This window comes from Melanotaenia boesemani, chromosome 15 (genome assembly GCF_017639745.1).
Source record: "Melanotaenia boesemani isolate fMelBoe1 chromosome 15, fMelBoe1.pri, whole genome shotgun sequence".
NCBI lineage: Eukaryota > Metazoa > Chordata > Actinopteri > Atheriniformes > Melanotaeniidae > Melanotaenia > Melanotaenia boesemani.
In genome coordinates, this window is record NC_055696.1 from 13001003 (window position 1) to 13021458 (window position 20456).

The window sequence follows — 20456 nt, forward strand, 5'->3', positions numbered from 1 at the left end:
AAGCCTGTGCTACATTGCCGATGTACCACAGGGGGCTTTTGGGTTAAATCAGAGGGATTGTAGTAGGAAAGAGAAACTGAGGTGTAGAAGTGGTATGGCGGAGATGTAAATAAAGCAGTGTGTGTGTATGGTTTTAGTACCTATTATACATTTAATCCAATTTATCTACCTTTGCTTAAATGCTATTGTTGTTATTAAAACAGCAAATGATAATCCAAACAAGTGGCAGCAGTAGGAGGGGATTGAAGAAGTGGATTAGGTGCTATTACCCTCTGTTTTGGTGACATCTCAGGATGATTAAGGAGGAATTAAGTCCATCCATCTCTGACTTTACAATAGTTAATTTACTTCACAGCTGACTTCTCTTCCTGCTGTGAAAACATGAGCTCTATTAGGCATTCAAATGTTCTACATACATATGACATGATTGGCTATAACTCTGTTTGATCCAGATAAAAATATAGCAGCATACTCAACTCCCACACGTTGCTGGACACATTTGTATTTGACTACATGAAAAACCTCTTCTGTGAACATGTCTGGGGAAATGCTTGTGAGATGACATTTGGAGAAGATGTAGCTGTCTCGATATGTTGCCGAGCAGAGCATTTAAGGTTTTCTCAGACCGGCAGAGGAGACAGATGTGAAGAGATGGGCAGGTAGGAGCAGACAGAGGGAACTGCAGACCAAAACACATCCTGAGCACTAGGCAGGAACCCTGGCACTCTGAATCAGCGTCACGTTTATAGGGGTGTAATATTTTTACTTTTGTGGAACAAAAATCTGTTGCACTGATTGCATTTTTCATGCTTGGCAATCCTTCATTGCTCACTTGTTTTGTTCTCTGTATGAAACAGATTTTTTCGCACCTGTGCTGAATAGTGGTGAATCAAACAATGATTAGCCTTCTAGTTTCTGCGCGATAATAAAATTGCTTTGTTGTTATTTCAACTTCAATTACAAGTAGAAGATAGAAATTTTTACATACACTATAGCCTCCTGTGCAAATTGGACTACAGCACTACAGCACATTGGAGTTGTCCACATCCACTCAAATTTCAAACTAAATCAGTGAATTCAACTGTGATTGATTCAGTTCAGTACAATTCAATCCCAGAGTTTTCCAGGACTACATGTGTGGAGTTTAATATCCACTGACTGATCAGGCTTAAGTGAAACATTAAATTTAAACGATGGGACAGATTTATCCTGTCAATAAACTATGTTTGTGTGAATAGTCTAGTTTAATATTTATGTCTCAATGATTCTTCTTTCAGTGCAGATTCATTGTCAGGAAGTGTGAAGATAAAGCACAACCTGCCTTAACTATATAGACAAATGCACTCGTCTTCTTGCCCTAAATCCTGAGCCGTACAGCACAAATCTGCCCTGAGGATGGATGATTTGTTCTGAGAGTATGTGGCTGACATGGTGTTAGTCACACATATTCAAAGAGAAGGGACAGGGAGAGAAAGGCATTAGAGGAGTATGATAGATAATTTGATATTGTCATGAAGTGCTAAGTAAGCTCTTACAACATCATTTTTTCTTTCTCTTTTGTGTAACTAGCCAAGCAAACATATATATTTGAGTTAGTGCCTATAAACAGATTAAGTTGTAATGATAATGAAAAAAATTCACCTTCACATGTTTCCATTTTTCACATTAGGTGGAACCTTTTTCATTTAAACCTTTTAAGTCCAGTGTTCTGTTTGCTGTGTTATCCTGCCAAGATTTAAAGAGCTCTGTGAGGCCCTTGGAAAAAAAGGTCATGGAGGCCTCTGAGCCTGGTAAGTGATTAAAAGGAATCTAAAAATAATTTTATATAAATCTTTTCACTGTCCAGAAAATCAGTGGTGTTAATGTTGACTGACAATTTGTATTGAACTGATTGTTAAAGATAAAAAAGAAGCATCCTGGAAATATTTCAGGATCTGTGACTAACTCCTGTAGATGTAGTAATAAAATGCAGAACCTACAGGAGAAAAACTTACACAAAAAATATGCAAGCCAAAAGGTTTGGAAAAAACCCAATAGTCAAAATCTATATTTAATCAATGAACACAAAGACAAAATCTTTTGTAATAATGTGCTCTACACACATAAATCAATAGCCATGTTTACATGGGCATGTAGGCAAGTTACATAGGCTTGTATTAGGATGAAAAGCTTCATCTGAGTAAAACTACTTTATGTAAACATACCAGTCTGAAGATTCTGATCCAGATAATCAATATTCTGATTGGTGGATAAGGCTAATTGATTGGATCAGCATCCATGCAAAATCAGCCACTGATTAGCGTAATACAATGCAATACAAGCCATAACATAATCCTGCACTTTATAACTTGTACTGTACTCAGTAAAAAAATTTTAAGGTGTAGTGTGCAACAAAATCAAAGATCGACTGAAATTAGTAAGACAGCAAAAAATATGAACACACACAGCAGTGTTTGTTTATATGGAAAATCACCATTTCTTCCTCTACTTCTGTTTCTGGAAAGTCCGTCAATTTTCCTCATGAAAAATTATTTATTCTATTCAAATGTGTGATGCATGTAAGCACACATCGTATTTGGAATAATATTTTTCAGGGTCTATTTAAACATTACAGGTCTAATAACAGAGCAGTTTGGTCACAGCGAAAGACAAAGGCACCAGCTGTGAAACTTGGTGGTGAAAGGTTTAGGATTGCTTTGCTGGCTCAGAAAGAGTTTGCAGTCACTCATTCAACTTAGAATTCTGCTTTAAAGAAGATAAACATGAGGCCAGCAGTAGGAGAGATGAAGCTGAAATGAAACAAGCAGTCTAAGTGAGAGAACCCTAAAATGCCTTGCAACTGAAGAAGCATGCATGAGAAAGAGGTTAGCATTTTTCATGATTCTGGTGGGTCATTGACAGAAAGACAAATAAATATGTTAACATTCTAAAAAAAGTTTGAGCGGATTCATCCTCAGCTTAAGATACACTTCTCAGATCTCAAGGTTGAGAGTTTGTATCAAAGCAGTCCAGATGTTGAAAGTTTGTTAGATTTTGGCTGCTAAATATAGTGCCCCTCTATTTGTATGGTTGCATGCTCCTCTTGCTATTACAAGACTGATTGCAGCTGTATTGATTTGACCAGCTGAGAAATCGACCTGTAACATGCTTGAAATCTTCTTCTTCTCCTTTCCAGTCTATCTTTTTCACAATGTTCCTTTCATACTTTTAATCATCCTACAGCATGGGCCTTTTTTTCACCTCAGCTCTTAATTTATTTTTAAAAAATCTCTTCCTCACCCTTCTTCTTGTCATGCTATCAGTCTCACCACCATCAATCTTTGTGCTGCTCACCTTTCACCCCACCTTCATCTGTCTAGACATTTCCTCACATACCTCTTTGTTTTCTTTTTTTTAACCACACATCCATTCCTTGAATCCATCACCCCTTCCCTCACATCTGCATCTGCATCTCTGTTCTCTTTCCTCTCCACCTCATCACCCTCTCCCTCAAACATTGTTCCTCTCTGCTTTCTGCAGTTTCCTTTCTTTTTTTGGTTTGACTCCTCACCTTCAACATTAGCTGTTTCTTTTTTTTTATCTCTCACTCCATCGTCCATTCTCCCCTCCCTGCTTTCCTCCTTCCCTCCCTGGGTGATTAAGTGATGGTTGGGCTGGCACAGCTGGTGTAGTTGGGCAGGCAGCCCATCTTCATGACAGCTGTGCAGCCGTGTAGCTGCCAGATCCTTACTGGGGCAGTAGCGCTGTAGAAATCACAACAGCAACACAGGTCATACAGGTTTTTGGGGACTTGTAGTATTATTAGTTAGGTATCTGCTGTGTTGCTATAATCTACAGGGTCATTATTTCGCTAAATAACAGGTGCAAGCCAAGGTGTGAAACTTCTGCCCTGTGAAGATCACGCTTGTTTCTGTTCCTGCCAACCCCCTCTCCTCCTCTATCTCATTTTCCTGTCCATTCTCTTTCACACATCCACACCGTGTTACAACCTTTGCTTCATACATCCTCTGCACACACACACCTTTTATTAATTCAGTCCTGCATCACCACATGGATGTCACTTACTGTGTGCGTTGGCTGACATTATCTATTTGATTAGTGACACCATCTGTTAAACTGCACATCTGGAGAAAAGGGTCTGAAAAAATTATTTTTCCAGGTCTGCTGTGGTTCATAAGGAGGCCACACATTCTACCTTATGAGTTGAACCAACTCATGCCTGAACAGAAACAACTGGGGTTTGTGCCTTTCTGAAAGCAGTAATTAAAGCTACAACTCAGTTATGAGCTTGGTGAGCTGAGCTAAACTTGCTGTTTTTCACAAGCTGGTGTGTACTTGGCAGGAGCTTTCCTTCTCTCTGTGCATTGGTGCATCATTAGTTGTGGGTCATGTTGACAGCTTAAGAAGATTAAGACAGCCCTGGTTAGAGGAGAGAAGGAGCGCAGAGGAAGCAACGTGGATGTGCTCAGCCTTTCTTCATGCCACCACTGATGTGTTTCATGGTCTCTGTGTTGTAGCAGTCATCCTCTAGCAGACCCACAGCATCAACATTGATTGTGCTGACATCCATCAACAGTCTACACAATATTTTTATCTTTCTATCCAATGCTCATTCTCATCTGTCACAAGCTGTCCGTTTTTTGCTCTTTGCCTCAAATGCAGTAAAACTAGCTGTGTCATCTACAGCTCAAGCTCAAACTAGTTGCCAGTAAATATTGATTGTGCTTGTGTTGGACCTTTATAATATATGCTTTGGTTTCTCTCTCTGACTTAGCTGGTGACAGACCCAATGATTATAAACAGTGATGCTTTTTAAAGTAATCTAAGTTTATTTTCCAACCTTAAAAGTCCAAGCTTGTGATTTGTTTTGATGGTACACTAACATTAATTCTGTCCATTCCTGGAGCCCTTGTTATCCTGAAGCATCCTGAGGCTGAGAAACCATACTTCACAGTTATATGTTCCAGCCCAGGCCATCAGTTGATAGCTCAAATTTGCTTTACAGCATTGCTTCACATGCCAGCTTCTGGATATCAACACATTGGTTGTATTGGCACCATGACAAAGAAAGGTAAAAGGACATTATCAGAGGAAGTGAGGAAAAGAGAAAGTGACAGAGCATTATATAAGACAAGAGTCAACATTAGACTACCTTTACTAGCTGGAGAGCGCTTAGAGAAGAGACAGGATGCAAGATGGATGCTGAATTAGTCTTTGTTAGGTTCAGTGGTGCAGCTGAAAAGCTAATCGGTGAAATGTGAAACTCTGTGCCTAATATAGATGTTAGCACCATCTAAACTGAGGGCTACAGCAAAGAGCTTTTCCATGTTATGTCCCATTTAATGCAGTAATGAGCTGCAACACACATCCAGCCAACTCAGGACAAACACAGCCTCTGCTCACACAATGTACCAAGATTTTCTTCTCTGCTGGAATCAGACACATTTCGTGTTCGTTAACTCTTTGGTTACATTTCCGTTTTTCCACAGCAGCACCAAGGTAACCTGTTCTCACTCGTAGATCATCACATTCTGGCACTTATTCAGAAATCTGCTGAAAACATGGGGTAAAGCGTCACTTTATGGTTTTAGTACCTATTATACACAAGACATACCACCATGATGACGTAGAAAATAATTGGCAAGCTCATTCAGCAATACTTTACCGTTTATTTTTAACAGCTTACCACAATGTGTTCCTACTCTGCAACAATCACTTTTAATATTCAGTACAATAGTACAGTAAAGTATCTAAAAATTAAATAAATAAAGAGGTGAAAAAGTGCAATGTCATGATTGTACTCTATTACCAGCTCTTAGCTGGTTTGTGGATGTGGGAAACAGCAGCAGACATTCTGCAAATTGGTCATCCTAAAATTGATAGTCAAAATTGTAACATATAAATCTGTCATATTGGTTGTTCTCACAGTGCATGATGGAAAGTCACTCTGATACCATGACCAAAGGTATACCCACATATCTTTGACAGTGGTCTATTTTGTTATCTCAGAAAGCCCAAAAACAGCACAGTTAATGGAGGATTAGGGAGAACACTAAAATGCAACCATGTTGCTTTGATGCAGCGGCAGCAAACAATTTGCAAAAACACTTCGAGGCAATGCTGTTAGAACAGTGTGAGTGAGCAAAGACAAGAAATTAGGGCATTACCAGGGAGTCAGGTATAGCATTGGCACTTACTGAAAGGGCTCATCTTTTAAAAAGATACTTTAATTTAAATTTGTTTAAATGGTTGCTAGATTTTTCACAAGTTACATCTCTGAAAACAAAGTCATTAACGGGCCCTGTGTTTGTTAAAACTTGGAGAAGTTTGTGACAATTTATGCCTGCAATCCTTCCTGCCAAGCATCACCACCTTTTTTTTTTTTTTTTTTTTTTTTATAGTATGTGAGTCGAGTCCAGAAAACACTGGATGCTGCAGGGACAAGTCCCCCATAATAACTACTTACACAGGACAGCTGCACACTTATATATCAGCTCTATCAACAACAGCTATAACATCTTGACACTTTTATGTAAAGCTCCCTATATTTAGTGTTTTCTCTCTCAGCACATGGAGCAGCTAAAGATTCTGATCCATTCTTATCATATCAGCTTCTAATAATTTCTCCATAAATCAACAGCAGATGCACTAAGCAACTGTAAACATGCTATAAATGAGGTGTTAATTCCAAACCACAATCCACCATTTGAGCAATTACAGACATACAAACAAAGGTCGCTGCATAAAAGGAATATTCACTATGGATCATTACAGCCAGTACCCATCATTTATAAATCATTCCTAATTTGCAGAACACCAAGCTGAAAGTTGAATAGTTGATCTAGTACTCTGAATCTAATCCGTTGAAACATTCCTGCAGAACACATCTCTTGCAATTTGATTGTACAATGCATGTAGTACTTCACTTAATGCATTTTATTCCAAATTTAAAGCTAAATGACTGTAAGTTTGTGCAGCAATTTACCACTTGAAATCAATTTATTTGACTACATATATATATTTGACCCAGCCCTGTCCAGTTTGCCTCTAATTACTTTCTAATTGTGTCCCTCAGTCAGACCAATAAAAGGACATCCTGAGATTTCTTTGTACAATATCCCACTGAGCATCTGATCATTATGTAAGCCTAAGTGTTCTGCACACACGCACTTATGATTGCACATGCACGAACACCATGCCTCAGTGTTATAATGAGACACAGAGTGAAGACACAAACAAGCTGTGGCAGCAAGCAAATAACGCTTTATCACACATTCTCCTGTTCTCTCACATCACTCAATCTTCTACTTCCTCTTGTCACTCTGAAGCACGCGTCAAACAAAGACATCCACAAAGTACTTCTTCTAATTCCAGCCATTTCATGCGTCAGCGTGTTTGTGGGGGTGAGCTTAGGCATAGAAGTCATTTTTGTCTTTAGCCGGGGGATTGGGGGGGAGGGGGGGTCAGATTTGGAGCTTGTAAAAAGTGATTAGGGTGAACTTTGTTGAACCCATGAGCAGGCTCTGGCATTTGTGAGTTTGGGAAGATGTGTGTTGAAAGTCATGGAGTTCAGTGGAAAGGTTGACTCCACAAAAAGGCACAGGTGAATATGTGGAAGGGCCAGAGTGACAAATGGAAAATGCCACGAAGAATGACACGTCATTTGTCACTTTTGCTTTTTATTGGACTTAAAGTATTTAATTAACAAATTTTCTATAAATCAGCCAAATGACTACAGTTTTCTGCTGTAACTGCAAGTTTAAATTTGCAACAATACTGCAGGTGTGTTGATGTTTTGTTTAAATGATGGTCATAGAAACTGGTCTCTCCCTGAGGACTGAAAATATGCTCATATCAAAGAGCTTTAGGGGATTTCACCTGGTCACATACTTAAAATGCTTGTTGAGATGGTCTTGATGGTGTTTGTGAAAGTGTTTTAAGGGCGTGTCATTTAAACAGCACTCAAAGTGTGAGTGTGGGCACCAGTCAGAGGCAGATGGGCTTGTTAATGCAGTGATGCTGTTATGTAAGACCTGCTACTCCTGCTGGTCCTGTCTATCTGTACTGCAGCACAGAGACAGACAGAAAATGTGAATAAGGAAAGCTTCTGGGTAAGTCTGTTTTGAGCTAATCTATATGTGAGGACACAAACACACGCAAGTTTGCTGGAACTCTGTGGGACAGATGAAGATTGATGTGGTAAATCAGGAGGAATTGACTTGTTGTCCAGGGCTTGATGAACTCTTCTCCCTCTTTAACCCATCTCCCTCAATTCGCCACATGCTGGGTATTTGCCAATAGACACCTAACACTGAACTTCACTGATTAATAAGAAAAGATGAGACAGGAAAAGAGCAGAGAGCCTCAGAGGCCAAGGGAACAAATGAAGAGGAAAGGTTTAAAGGCAGTTTCTGAGCATGAATATTAATAAATTAGTAAGTTTTCGGATATTCAAGCACTCCAGTTGATGTTCGTTGCAGGGTGTAGACAAAACAACATACATAATAAATGAAAAGTGACTTTTAACTATAAAGTTACCAAAGTACAAACACTTCCTTAGCATGAATGGATTGAGTATGAGCTTCACCATGAAGTCAGTACTCATGGTGGCAAACTTCTGCATCCCAAACAGAAGGTTCATTTAAACAGATGTTAGCGCTGCTACAAAGTTTAATAAATCAGTGAAGAGTCTAAAGTCCTACACATCATTTTACATTGTCTACAATACAGAAGTCGACTGAACTGTATATAAAAACAAACATTGTGGCTGTGTATCACTGTGTTGGCCTTTTTGAATTCTGAAGTGATCTTATTCAGACAACAGATTGAACAAAAATATGCATCTTTTAAATTGTATATTTTTTTATGATTTCCAGTTTTCTAGCCTTAATTAATTGTGTATTTTCTTTAAGTATATGACCTTAACCTACTCCCTTTTCTATTTTGGTCTGGGCTTTTTCCCCTCATTTACTTTGCTCATGTCATTCCTGGAGACTCACACAACCCTCCCCCCCTTCTGCCTTTGCTAAGCCCTTGTCTATCATCACTGCTATACTGACTGATTACCTGTTTTTGACCCTTACACTGCTAAAGAAACTATCTGGTTTTATCCATCCAGCATCCTAGTCTCACCATCATTGGAGTATTCATGACATGGAGAGTAACACGGATCAGCCTATACTTTAAAACTGGCAAATAATCAGCCTGAAAACTGACCAACTGTTTAATCGGTCTATTAATGAAATAAACCAATACAATCTTTTGATAAGAAAGAGGAAAAAGTCATCAATTTCTCCTCGAGATGTTGCTCTGCTGTGATATGCTTCTCCCAGTTCTGTGCTTGTTTGCCAGTCCTAGCTGGACTGATCTTATTAAAAGTTTAACCAAATTCATATTTTTTCTTGCCAGAGCCCATTACATTGGCACTCCAGCAGCTTCAACAGAGACCTGTATTTGCATGAATGTGGAACTTGACATAAGGCACATAAATAAACAACTAATACAGCAGTTTTCTTGTGAAGACCTATTATGATATTAGTAATAACAAGGTGAAACTCCCAGAAATGTTGGACAGTGTATAGATCTTTAACAAAGTCTGATAATTTGCATGCAGCTTATTGTGCTGCAATGACGAATCAGTCCATTCAAAATGGAACTTTAATATGAGGTGTTTCTTTTGTTCTATCTACCCCCTGTAAACACCAATGTACATCTGGAATCCTGTGCAACATCCTGCATATACGATGCTGAGGCTGCTGCAGCAGGAGCTGGTTTATGCAGGCATATTAAACAGCTTATCTTATTAACTTATTTTTCCCATCTACAAGTTCAGTTTCCATGGCAATATCCAGAATACTTCATTTATTTATGTTTACATGATTCATTGTAAACTGAAGAAGCATATAAATAAGCCTGTCAAGCTGACCTGGAATAAAAACTAGAAGCCGTTGGCCACATAAAAAAAATAAAACAGGTTACACAGAACATGAGTGGTGCAAAAAAACTTGCAAATGGAGCAGAAGGAGATGAGATATTAAAAAAAAAAAAAACAGGACAAAAAGAAGCGAGGCAGTGAAAGGATGGTTTGAGCTGTGTTCTGCAGCAAGCCCATACTGCTGAGAGCTGGGACCCCAAACGCCTTATCGGAAACCAAAACAGCTATCAATTATTCAACAGGTACAGAGCGAACCAGCTCCAGAGAAGAAGACATGGGAGGAGAGAAGATTTGAGGGGAGAGGAGGGGGAGAGGAGATACTGTATATCCTGCAAGGGAGTTTGACACATAGGATTTGAATTTATCATTTTTGTAAGTGGGTTCAGAAATGAACTAAGGGGTGGTTCAGCGGTTGTTTTGAGACTAATGTATTTGTACCAAAGACTGTGGGGTTTGAGAAGTTCTAAAAGTTTTCTTCCTTTCTTTCTTTCTTTCTTTCTTTTTTTCTTTCTTTCTTAGAGCAGAAGATGGTAGCACCTGCTATTGTAATGATTTAGCTTGTTTTCCCTCCATGGACTCAGAAAATTACCATTTACTAACTAATCTAGCAACCAGCATCAAGATGGATGAGCTGTTTTAAAGATATAACTTTAAACAAGTTACTTTCTTATAGTCAAAACATGCAGCTTTACCCATCTGTAACCTATTCTTCAGTAAGAGAGAGATGTTGGTAGGTGTGTTTTTAAACTTTAAACAGAGCCAAGCTGCTTCCAGCTTTAATGCTAAGCTAAGCCAGTCTTTTTCTGTACCTGATGTGCAGACATGAATTTTAAATCCACGCTCTCATGTCACTCTCAGAGAGAAATGTTTAAAGATGTCTGTGGTTCATTCACTTTAATCAGCAGATGAGGAGGCTGCTGAAAGCGGCTGCTTCATCCAACCATCTCTCCCTCTCGTGACAAGAAAAATACCAAAGTTCCTGAGCCAGAAAAGTGAAAATTGAAGCGCGCACACCCACAATCGGCTCCCATCAGCCCCACCATCTTCAATAGCTACCGGCTCTCTTCTTTAACAGAGTGCATTCCTTTATCCTCCAGATGAAATCTGTTTCCAAATAATTACTCGTTTCCTACCTGTGAATTATTTCTGCATCTGTCTCAGGCTTTATCTGTCCTGTTTTTCTGCATGTCTACAACAGCCTCTGCTTGGTCTACAGTACACTCTCTAGTGTTCCTGCTCTGACATTTACACTAATGATTCCTAAGGCTCTCACACACAAACACATGCAAAATCCCACAATCTTTATGAGCACTACGTGCTTGCTGTAGTACGTGGTCAAACATATTTGTATTTCTTTCATAGCAAAGATTCCTAACAAGTATGCAGACACATTATCTTCCTCTTTCTCTATGTCACACACATTTCATGCACTAAATACACCACCTACCCCAGCTGTTGCTAAGTGAACCTGCAATCAGAGACCTTTGCAGGACTCCTGATAGGGAGTGATGTCTCATTTGATTGGGCACTTTATTCACACAGGACTTTCCTACTGGCAGTGCAGCCAGCTCTCATGGTACTCACAAATTACCGAACCATATTTAGAGACAAAGCAGCAACCACTTTACTGCAGCAGCAATTTGACTAGTATTATGAGTCCAATTAGGGAATAGAATAATTAACTATTTCCACCGTCACTATGGTTTTCAAAAGCTTTTTCTTTTTCTTTTTTTTAACAGTATCACCGTCAAGCATTGCAAGGTTTCCTTCATGTTCCTTTACTTTACTTTTCTTATTAGATGTGGAGGATCTGTCCAAAAGATCATCATATAATTTTAGTAGAATCATGACTTGAATCGCAGTATTTCCCAGCGATGTAAGTGGCCTCATCATCTCATGATCACACGATCAGTAGTAAATATATCTACTTGGATGCACAGCCTGTCACTTCAACTGAGGGCATGCACCTCAGATTACATATTTCTCCATCCTGTTTTCATCAAGTGGTAAGAAAATGAGTAATGAAGCCAAAAACCGCAGTGCCCACTTGGCTTCAGAAGTGTGTCAATCCCCACAACACATCTCATGACATCTCATGACAAGAAGGATACCACTTGAAATACATTCACAGACTCGAACAGAACACAATTATACCATGAAATAGCCTGAATATGCTGAACATGGAGCATCCATCATTTCCGACTTCTGTAAAGGCAGCTTCTATGTAATCGGTCAAATGAATAGGATGATGACACAACAAGAGACTGTGCTTATTTTATTTCCCTGTGCAATAAGTATAAAGTTATTCAATGTAGATTAAAAGTTTCCTGAAGAGAAGAACTGACAACAGCACTTTTTTTTATCTTTAAAGTGCAGTGTGTCCAATGAGCAATGTCTTAATTGTGTCAAAACCATTCACATTTTTTCCTTTGTTCAGATTATATGTGGAAGTTTGGACAGCACTGTTATTTATCTATTTATGACAGAATCTGATCCTAAAGTAATAGATTATATTTCAGATTTATATTCTCAGACGTTTAGATGGCCATCCTGTAATTTGTGTACGAAAAAAAGGTGGGATCTTGGCAGGAAGGTTGAAATGAAACACTCAGGGCTATAGTAAAATGCTATTTCAAGCTCTTTACAGCATAATTTGAAGCACTTGCTGTTTGTTTATTTAGCATCCAAGCAGTTTCTGCTCATTAAGAGTTTTTTTTCCCACACTGTTTATCAGACTTCACCAGTTTCGCAGCTCAGAGCTGTAACACATCAGTCCATGTAATTATTTTAGTTTCTTACACATGGTGTATCGATTATAAATGCAACACAGAAAATTGTTGCACAACTAAATGATAAAAAAGGATTGAGCAGGCAGAGCATTCTGAACTTATGATACAGCAGCGAGAAGAAAAAGGAGTCTGTGAGTAACCTTGAAATGATGCAGGAGGATCAGTTGCAAAGGTCATTGATATGCACAGCCGTCACATGGACGCTCGCTGTGTGCACTGGTGTGTGTGTGTGTGTGTGTGTGTGGTGATGCGTTTCATCCCCTTTTCCACAGTGAGTTGCATTAGAGATGTAATTGATCATCATTTGAATTCCACACCAGTCATCAAATCCCTTGACAATTTGGTTTTCTAATATGATTTATCCAGACTCAACACAAAGTACCTTATTCTTTATATTATGTCCTGATTTATAAAATCTGTCCACTGCCTCAGGATGTCAGTACTGCAGTAGCAAATTTGGATCAATCTCAGCACTCAATTACTCTGCCATTTGGTGCTTCACGACCCAAAACATTTAGTCACAAATCCATATGTTATTATCATCCACCAAGGCGATCATAGATGCTAGTAAACACACACAGAGGAACGCAAAAGAGCAGGCGCAGCTTGTTTGACTGTAGACTTGACAATGGCCTGCAGGCAAAATGTATGTGTGCCATTGCAGCTGTCAGCACAGAGGGAGGAAGTAAGCATGTGACATTAGTCTTTTGTCACACTGCCATCAGGTGCACAGCTTCATGTTTCCCTATGTGATTTTAAAACATGGATAAAGTCCATTTTTTTCCTAATCTACAGTGGCTTCTAAAACCATTTGGGCTCAGTTTGAGTAAGAACTCCATGATACTGCTGAAAAGATTTATGTGTGAGTAAATTCTCATTTGGATTAGATCTCAAGAAAGCTACTGGTCCTGAAGTCAGGCTGATGATACAGCCTGACTGGATTGCTTATAATTTTACCCTCATAAACTCATATTGATCATTAGATTTCAATACATAGATGATGCTCCTTGTAGAATATTATGGCTCAAGGTAATAACAAAGTTACATTTTCAGTGGTGGTGCAAGCAAGAGACAGGATAAAATGATTCAAAAGTGATAATAAGAAGAGATGAAAAGAAGTGTAGGAACTGGCATTTATAACTCAAGCAGTCCACAATCAACCATCTTCCATGTACTGTAGCTTATTCATCAAATCTGCAGATTGTTCTGCAGTTACTGCCTTAATGAGTCGTATAGATCTGAAGATAAAGAGAGAGACACAAGGCAAAGATATGGCATGAGGTGAAAGGGATAAGTGGATCAACATTTATACTCCTCAGAGCCAGTGTTGTCATTCAAATCTAATGCACAGACGTGATAAACAAAGATGAAGATTCAGCGTGACATAAACTTCCCCAGGAAATTATCTCAGATGTCAGTGTAAATAAATTTCTATAAATTGGCTTAGTCATAATGGAGAAAAAGATGCTCATCAGAACTTGACAATGATTGAATTTTAAGTCAGTCATCCATTGACCTGTTTCCATGCATCCATAGGTACAACTTTGTGAGATGTGACTACATTAGCAACCATATTTTATTTAAAATTCAAACTTTTTTTAAACATAGTTAACAAATACTAAAACAACAATGCACCAAAGATTATCTAGTCAATGCTTTACCTAATAATGGGTTAAATCAGCAGTGTTTATAGAAAGTATTTATCCGTTCAGTCCACTCGCCTGGCAATGTGTTTTTCTCCAGCCCGCCATTACAATGTTCAAACTACAATTGTCCAAATCTGTGCAACAATGTCAATCACATCCTTTCTGATCCATAGATTTTAAAACTATTAGCTCTTGTTTTTGTTTGTGACTGGTACTGAATCAAGCTATCTGATGAATAAAATTAGAAGGATGTGTTTTTCCCAGAATAATTGTTAAATGGTCATAATCTCAACAGGAATTACCTTTAGCAAATTAAAATAAATATGGGCTTCGGCAGTTAAAACATGTCCAAATTAGAGATAAAAAAGAAATTAGTAAAAGAATAATTCAACATTGTTCATAAACTTTTGTACAAGATAAAAAGTTGCACACTACCTTCAACTTAGTAATAATTAACTAAATTTCAGTAATTTCTTGACCAAGAATAGACTATTTATAAGGTTTGATGTGTTTCTTGGTCAGTGATGATAAATACTTTTGACCTTTGGACTCTTTGTGGGGTATAGGAGGAATCTAATGATTCTGCTTCATTTTTCTGATATTTTATAGCAAAATTGATAAAAATGAATCAATAATGTGAAAGGATCTGAAAACAAAAGTGATTGTCTACCTTTAAGGCTTTTGTGTTGTTCAGTTTTTCACTAATTTAAAGGTTTGGTGTGTTTTTGTTCACACAACATCTCTGTGTGCATTACTGTGAAAAAGCAGATAAATATAAAGACAACTTCAGTGTTGAGAGATGAAGGCCAAGTCAAGTGATAGAAACAAATCCAGCTTCAAACAAGCTGGGAAACAAAGCTTCGGCAGCTACCCAAACCAGCCAAGCTAGTCGCCAATCAGCCTGCCAGGCCTCTCTTCTCACAGAGTGATGCTGGCAGCAGGAGCTGGCCAAGCAGAGAGAGATAGAGGAAGAATAAGACGAGAAAGATAGTGGGAGTTTTCATTACACAAAAAACACTTCTCCTGCCTCTCCAGCTCTTGTTTTATCCCACCGCGAAGAGGTACTGCCGGGGAAAGGTGACAGATGAAGATAACTGTATTTCAGGCTGACTGTACAATTACTCTGAATTTTATTATTGTGACTGACAGCAACATATTTGTGGGAGGAGATACAAAGCAATGCATCAGCCTTCACCACTGCATTATTTTTGCTGTGTGTGCGTGTGGGTGGGTGCTATCCATCTGAAATTAAAGGAAGATTCAAATTGAAGCTTGTCTCCCTGAAGCCAGCAAGCGGTCCCTGTCTCTGTCATTTACACACACAGACATGCACAATGACAGCGCTAATCAGCTCTCTGTCAAGCCCATTAGATCCCACCCTTAATGAGGAGATTGCCCAGCTTGTGCCCTGACTCGGGCAAACCAAGTGGGCTAATATCTCCTGATGTGTGCAGATGCGCCTTGTTTCCCTCCTCTGTTTTGAAACAACAAATAACAGACTTTTATGCCTCTACTGAAGAGTGTGTTTCTTCTCAGGGTTCAGCTGCTGTGCCATGTACTCGTCACAAAAGCATCCTTTCACTAGAGCTCCTATATATGTTTTCATTTCTTTCTTTTGAGAGGGATTGACAGATGAGTCACCACTCCACCACAAATATAACTTATTAAAATGTCTCTGTTGTTTTTATGCTTCCATGAGTAACGTGACGTGTTTAACAGAGAAGGTCAGACTGTTGATTTTAGGATGTGTCTGACGTTTGTATGGAGTTATCATACTTGAGCGATGTGTGCACAGACGGAAGAGGTGAAGTGACGGGTTGGGCCTTTCCTGTCATCCCATGCAAAAACCAAGGTCACTTGGAAAAAAAAAAAAAATATATAGGCGATATATATAGCCTATATATATATATATATATATATATATATATATATATATATATATATATATATATATATATATATATATATATATATGAACTTATACACAGCACCGTAGTAGCGTGATAGTAAACAGCCGGCGTCGTGCACGTTCTCTGGGCTACTCTTCCACCGGGTTTTAATCTCCGCGGGCCCGCGCGTAGCCGCCGGGAGAACCAACATCTCCGTCCCGACACTTACTGCAGGCAGAAGTCAAAATATACCGCGCGCACGCGAGCGTGCACTTCAAATGCCAAAATGGTTGAAAGTTTTGCAACTAAAGAAAAAAAAAAGAACGAAAGAAAAAAGAAGACGGAAAAAAAGCCCCATTGTGAACTTTTCTCCCTCTTTAAAAGAACATTCTCACGCGCTGCCTTTTCATTTATTCGCGCACGCAGCAGCAACAGCACCAGCCACCCCTCGTACAGGCAAGTCTCCACAAACTGCAGTGCGGCAGCGGTTCGCTATTTTAAGAATAATTTTTACATGAAGTGAATAAATATTTAATTTCCTTTACAGTCTCGGCCGTTGGAGCGAATAAAAGGGCGGACCGAGTTAGGGCAGCACCGAGACGCATCTGCAATTCAGTTCAGCCTTAATTTAAAAAAAATAAATATCACTGAAAAATACTTAAAGAATCTTCACCCAACTCACGAACACACACCCACACACACACACATATATACCAATGAATAGCCGGCATCAGCCACAAAAACAAGTGAAGTCTGTTTGGTCGTACCTCTCCTGAACATATTGACAGCGGCTGTCGGGATCGTTTAGCAGACTCTGTATTGAAGTAGCATCCTGGTCCTGGTCCAGGTCCAGATGCAGTCCTCTTGATGCTGTTCTCCGGATTGTTTTGATTCCGTTTAACCGCTCGCAGGCAGACTGTAGTCTTGTCCTCTTGGTGGCTGTTCAAGTGAAGGCGATTGGTGGGAAAGGATGAGAACGAGGTGGTGGAGGAGTAGTAGAAGAAGGGGCAAAATTCATGTTTGGAAATATATACGCCTATGTGTGTGTGTGTGTGTGTGTGTGTGTGTGTGTGTGTGTGTGTGTGTGTGTGTGTAGGCTATAGATAGATAAATGAAAACAGAAAAAAAAATCCGGTGTAAAAAAAAGAAGTTGTCCACAGTTTTAATAGTAACCCCCACCCAAAAAAACACCCGGTCCTGTCCCAACACACTTGGATGATTCGTAGTTTTTATTTCAACTAACCGCCATCTGGTGTTTATGGATAAGTAACATACATTTTGACTTGATTTGAAGCCCGGCGTTTAGAAGATTGTGTCCGGAGCGCGTTGGAAAACCAAACAGAAGCAGATGAAAAGTTCCTTTATGTCTTCATCATCGTCCTCCTGTCGGTTCCTCAGTTGCAGGTCAGGTGGAGTCTAAAATGTGCAGCGCGTGAGTCAGTGCCTCTATTGTCTCTTACACCGGAGAGCTCCGAGGCTTCAGTCCCCCCTCCCAAAGCGAAATGTGACTGATGAATGCAAGAGCATTCTCGCCGTTACTGAATTCAAATGGGCTGTGCTTTACTGGCATGAAAAGGAAGAATCCTGTGTTCATGAAGCAATTATAGGAGCCGCTCTCATATTAAAATCCTTCCTGTATCAGGTCTTGCGCTCTCGTTTTGTCCACCGCTCCTTTATCTCCCTCAATTCAATTTCATTTCAATTGTCCATAAACATTATTACAAAATTATTCGGTTACAATTCATTTAGTGTCCTTCTTCTTCTGCTTTCACTCATTTACTTCCAGATTCTTTCTCTCTACTCAAATATAATTGTGAAGCCACTTCAATAGCATATAATCAAGTACAACACCTTGCAATGCAATAGTCTGAATAAACGTGTCAATTGATTTTGTGGCAAATGATTACATTTAAAAAAGAGATCATAGGAAATTCTTATAGCTGAATATTCTAATTATGGTACAGAAGAAACAAAGTTCCGAGAAGCCACATAGAAAGTTGTATGCACTGCATGTATAAATATTTTAATATTCTGACCATATCATTTTTTCTGTTCATGTTTTCAAACTCCAGGTCATGTGTCTGATGTAGTCAGGTAAGGCTGTGCTTCTGATTTAGCTTGGATGAAAGAAAAAGTCTGAAAAGAAAAAAAGACAAAAGTTAAACATAAATCAGAAACCCTGCTCCAATATTCAAGAAATGCATCCTACATGTATCATCTTAACGTACAAGCTGCCATTTCCAAAGACACAACCCAGTAAGAAAGGCTGAAACATGACTGAAAAATGATTAACAGCAAGCTTTCAAGATTGGCTCAGGAAATACCTGATAACAGATGTATTAAAGTTTTTAGAGAAGAATCAAATAAGAGAGACATTTGATGAAGCAGACTGATACGCTAATGGATGGAGAACATTTCCAGTTAGGCACCAGAGAGGTAGTGGTTTATTGCTATCGACTTGTTTCATTAAGGGTGAGCTGGTTGAATAATCTCCTGCCTGTTCCTAGATGATAGCTGATCATCAGACAGCTGTATTTTAAAGGAAGCAGTTTTAATCTGTGGTTAATTTCTGCAACTTTCAAATGGACCATAATCTTATATGTATAATGTATGTAATTATAATGTAGGGCAGAGCTTTTTCACATGCATTCAAAGAGCCTGCTATCTGGCTAAACAGCATAAGCATTAAACATGACAGAAAAGGTCTGGCCCTCTTCCATGCTTATGTAGAACTTGTGGAACTGCTGTAGAGAATAAATGGCTTTACATTTCACCTTAAAGCCCACATCAGTGCTTTGGAAAACTTAAATAGCCATCCAACATCAGACCTGATTAACCTGCTGCAACAAAACTATAAATAAGGGACAATATAGATTCTAGTTTGTACTGTTTTTCAACATGATACTGACCCAGGCCACCATATCAAACTGAGTTTATAAACAAGAAGGTAAATGTGACAGAAAAGAATTATCTCACCAACCGTTCATCTGTCTGGCTTTCTTGACAGCACAGCAGGATAAATACTATTCTGTTTAAAAGATGTTACAGTCCACGTGGTGTTTAATGGGCAGACTGAAAGTGATAAAAGGTTTCTGATTTCTGAGGCAGAAACTGAGCTATTGGGGCAGAACCCAAAACACTCCATCTGGCAAAACAGGCTCTGTCTATCACTAACAAATATAATCTCCATAGTGAAAAGTGAGCTGCACGGTGGTGGATGCATCATGACATGGGATGTGCCACAGTGGCAGGGTCAGCGTGGTTGGTCAGAATTGATGTAAAAATTAAAGCAGTTCAATATAGAGAGGTCTTAAAGAGGATCAATATAAGAGCAGAGATTGATATTGCCCTTGAAGAATAGAGCTAAGACAATAGATAATGCTCTCTGAGATGGAGGAGATTGAACACAATTTGTCTGCGGACAAACGGTAGCTTAGTGCGCCTTGAAAAACCAGACCTCTGTGGAAAACCTGAAGATGTTGAGAGATGCTTTCCATCCAATATGCCTCGAGGATGTGTGAGGGAGAAAGGGATGCACTGCTCAAATCCAGGTGAGCAAATCTTGTAGGGACTAACCCAAAAAGTTGTAAATGAGTAACAGGGCAAAGGGATTTTTGTGTAAATGGATAAAAGGTGAATATTTTTATAAATTAGAAATCTAAAACCAAACTGGTTAAAAAAAATCTAATAAATAATTTCATATTGTGATGAGTTATGTGCAATGATGCAAAAGCATAGCAATTTAATCTGTGTTTTTTAAAAAAAAAATCACTGTGCTTTGTTTTATTTTGGACTATGACTAGGTTTGTCAAATTGGTGACGGGTCTGTGGTCTCTCTATCTTATACAGAATATATATATATATTTTTTTTACTTTTCTATCATTTTCATCCCTTTTTATAAATTTGAAACTATCCAAGTAAAAATCTGCAGGTAACTCTGATTTAAATGATTAGATAACTTGGTTGGCTGAATGATCTGGATTGTTTATTCATATTTTTGAGTATGTGAAAGAACTCTGATCAAACTATTTTAATGATCAAAATTAGACAAAAAGTCAAATGTTGATGAGAGTTAAGTACTGTTTCCATGTCTTTGTCAGATATCTTTATTTCTTTGGTTGTGCCAAGCACAGATATGTTTGGCTCTGGAAATATCTGTTATGACAGTGTTGCATCTTGCACCAAAATGAACATAAT

General features: G+C 38.7%; 1 protein-coding gene across 1 annotated transcript in view; it reads right to left on the reverse strand.

Moving 5' to 3' along the window:
• LOC121654938 (reticulon-4 receptor-like 1) overlaps positions 1-17346 on the reverse strand; it is an 88417-nt gene extending 71071 nt beyond the window's left edge. Inside the window, exon 1 of the mRNA XM_042009314.1 lies at positions 17026-17346. Within this exon, the coding sequence (XP_041865248.1) occupies positions 17026-17038 (13 nt within the window). The 5' untranslated portion in view covers positions 17039-17346. The remainder of the gene's footprint in view (positions 1-17025) is intronic.
• Positions 17347-20456: the final 3110 nt, after the last annotated feature.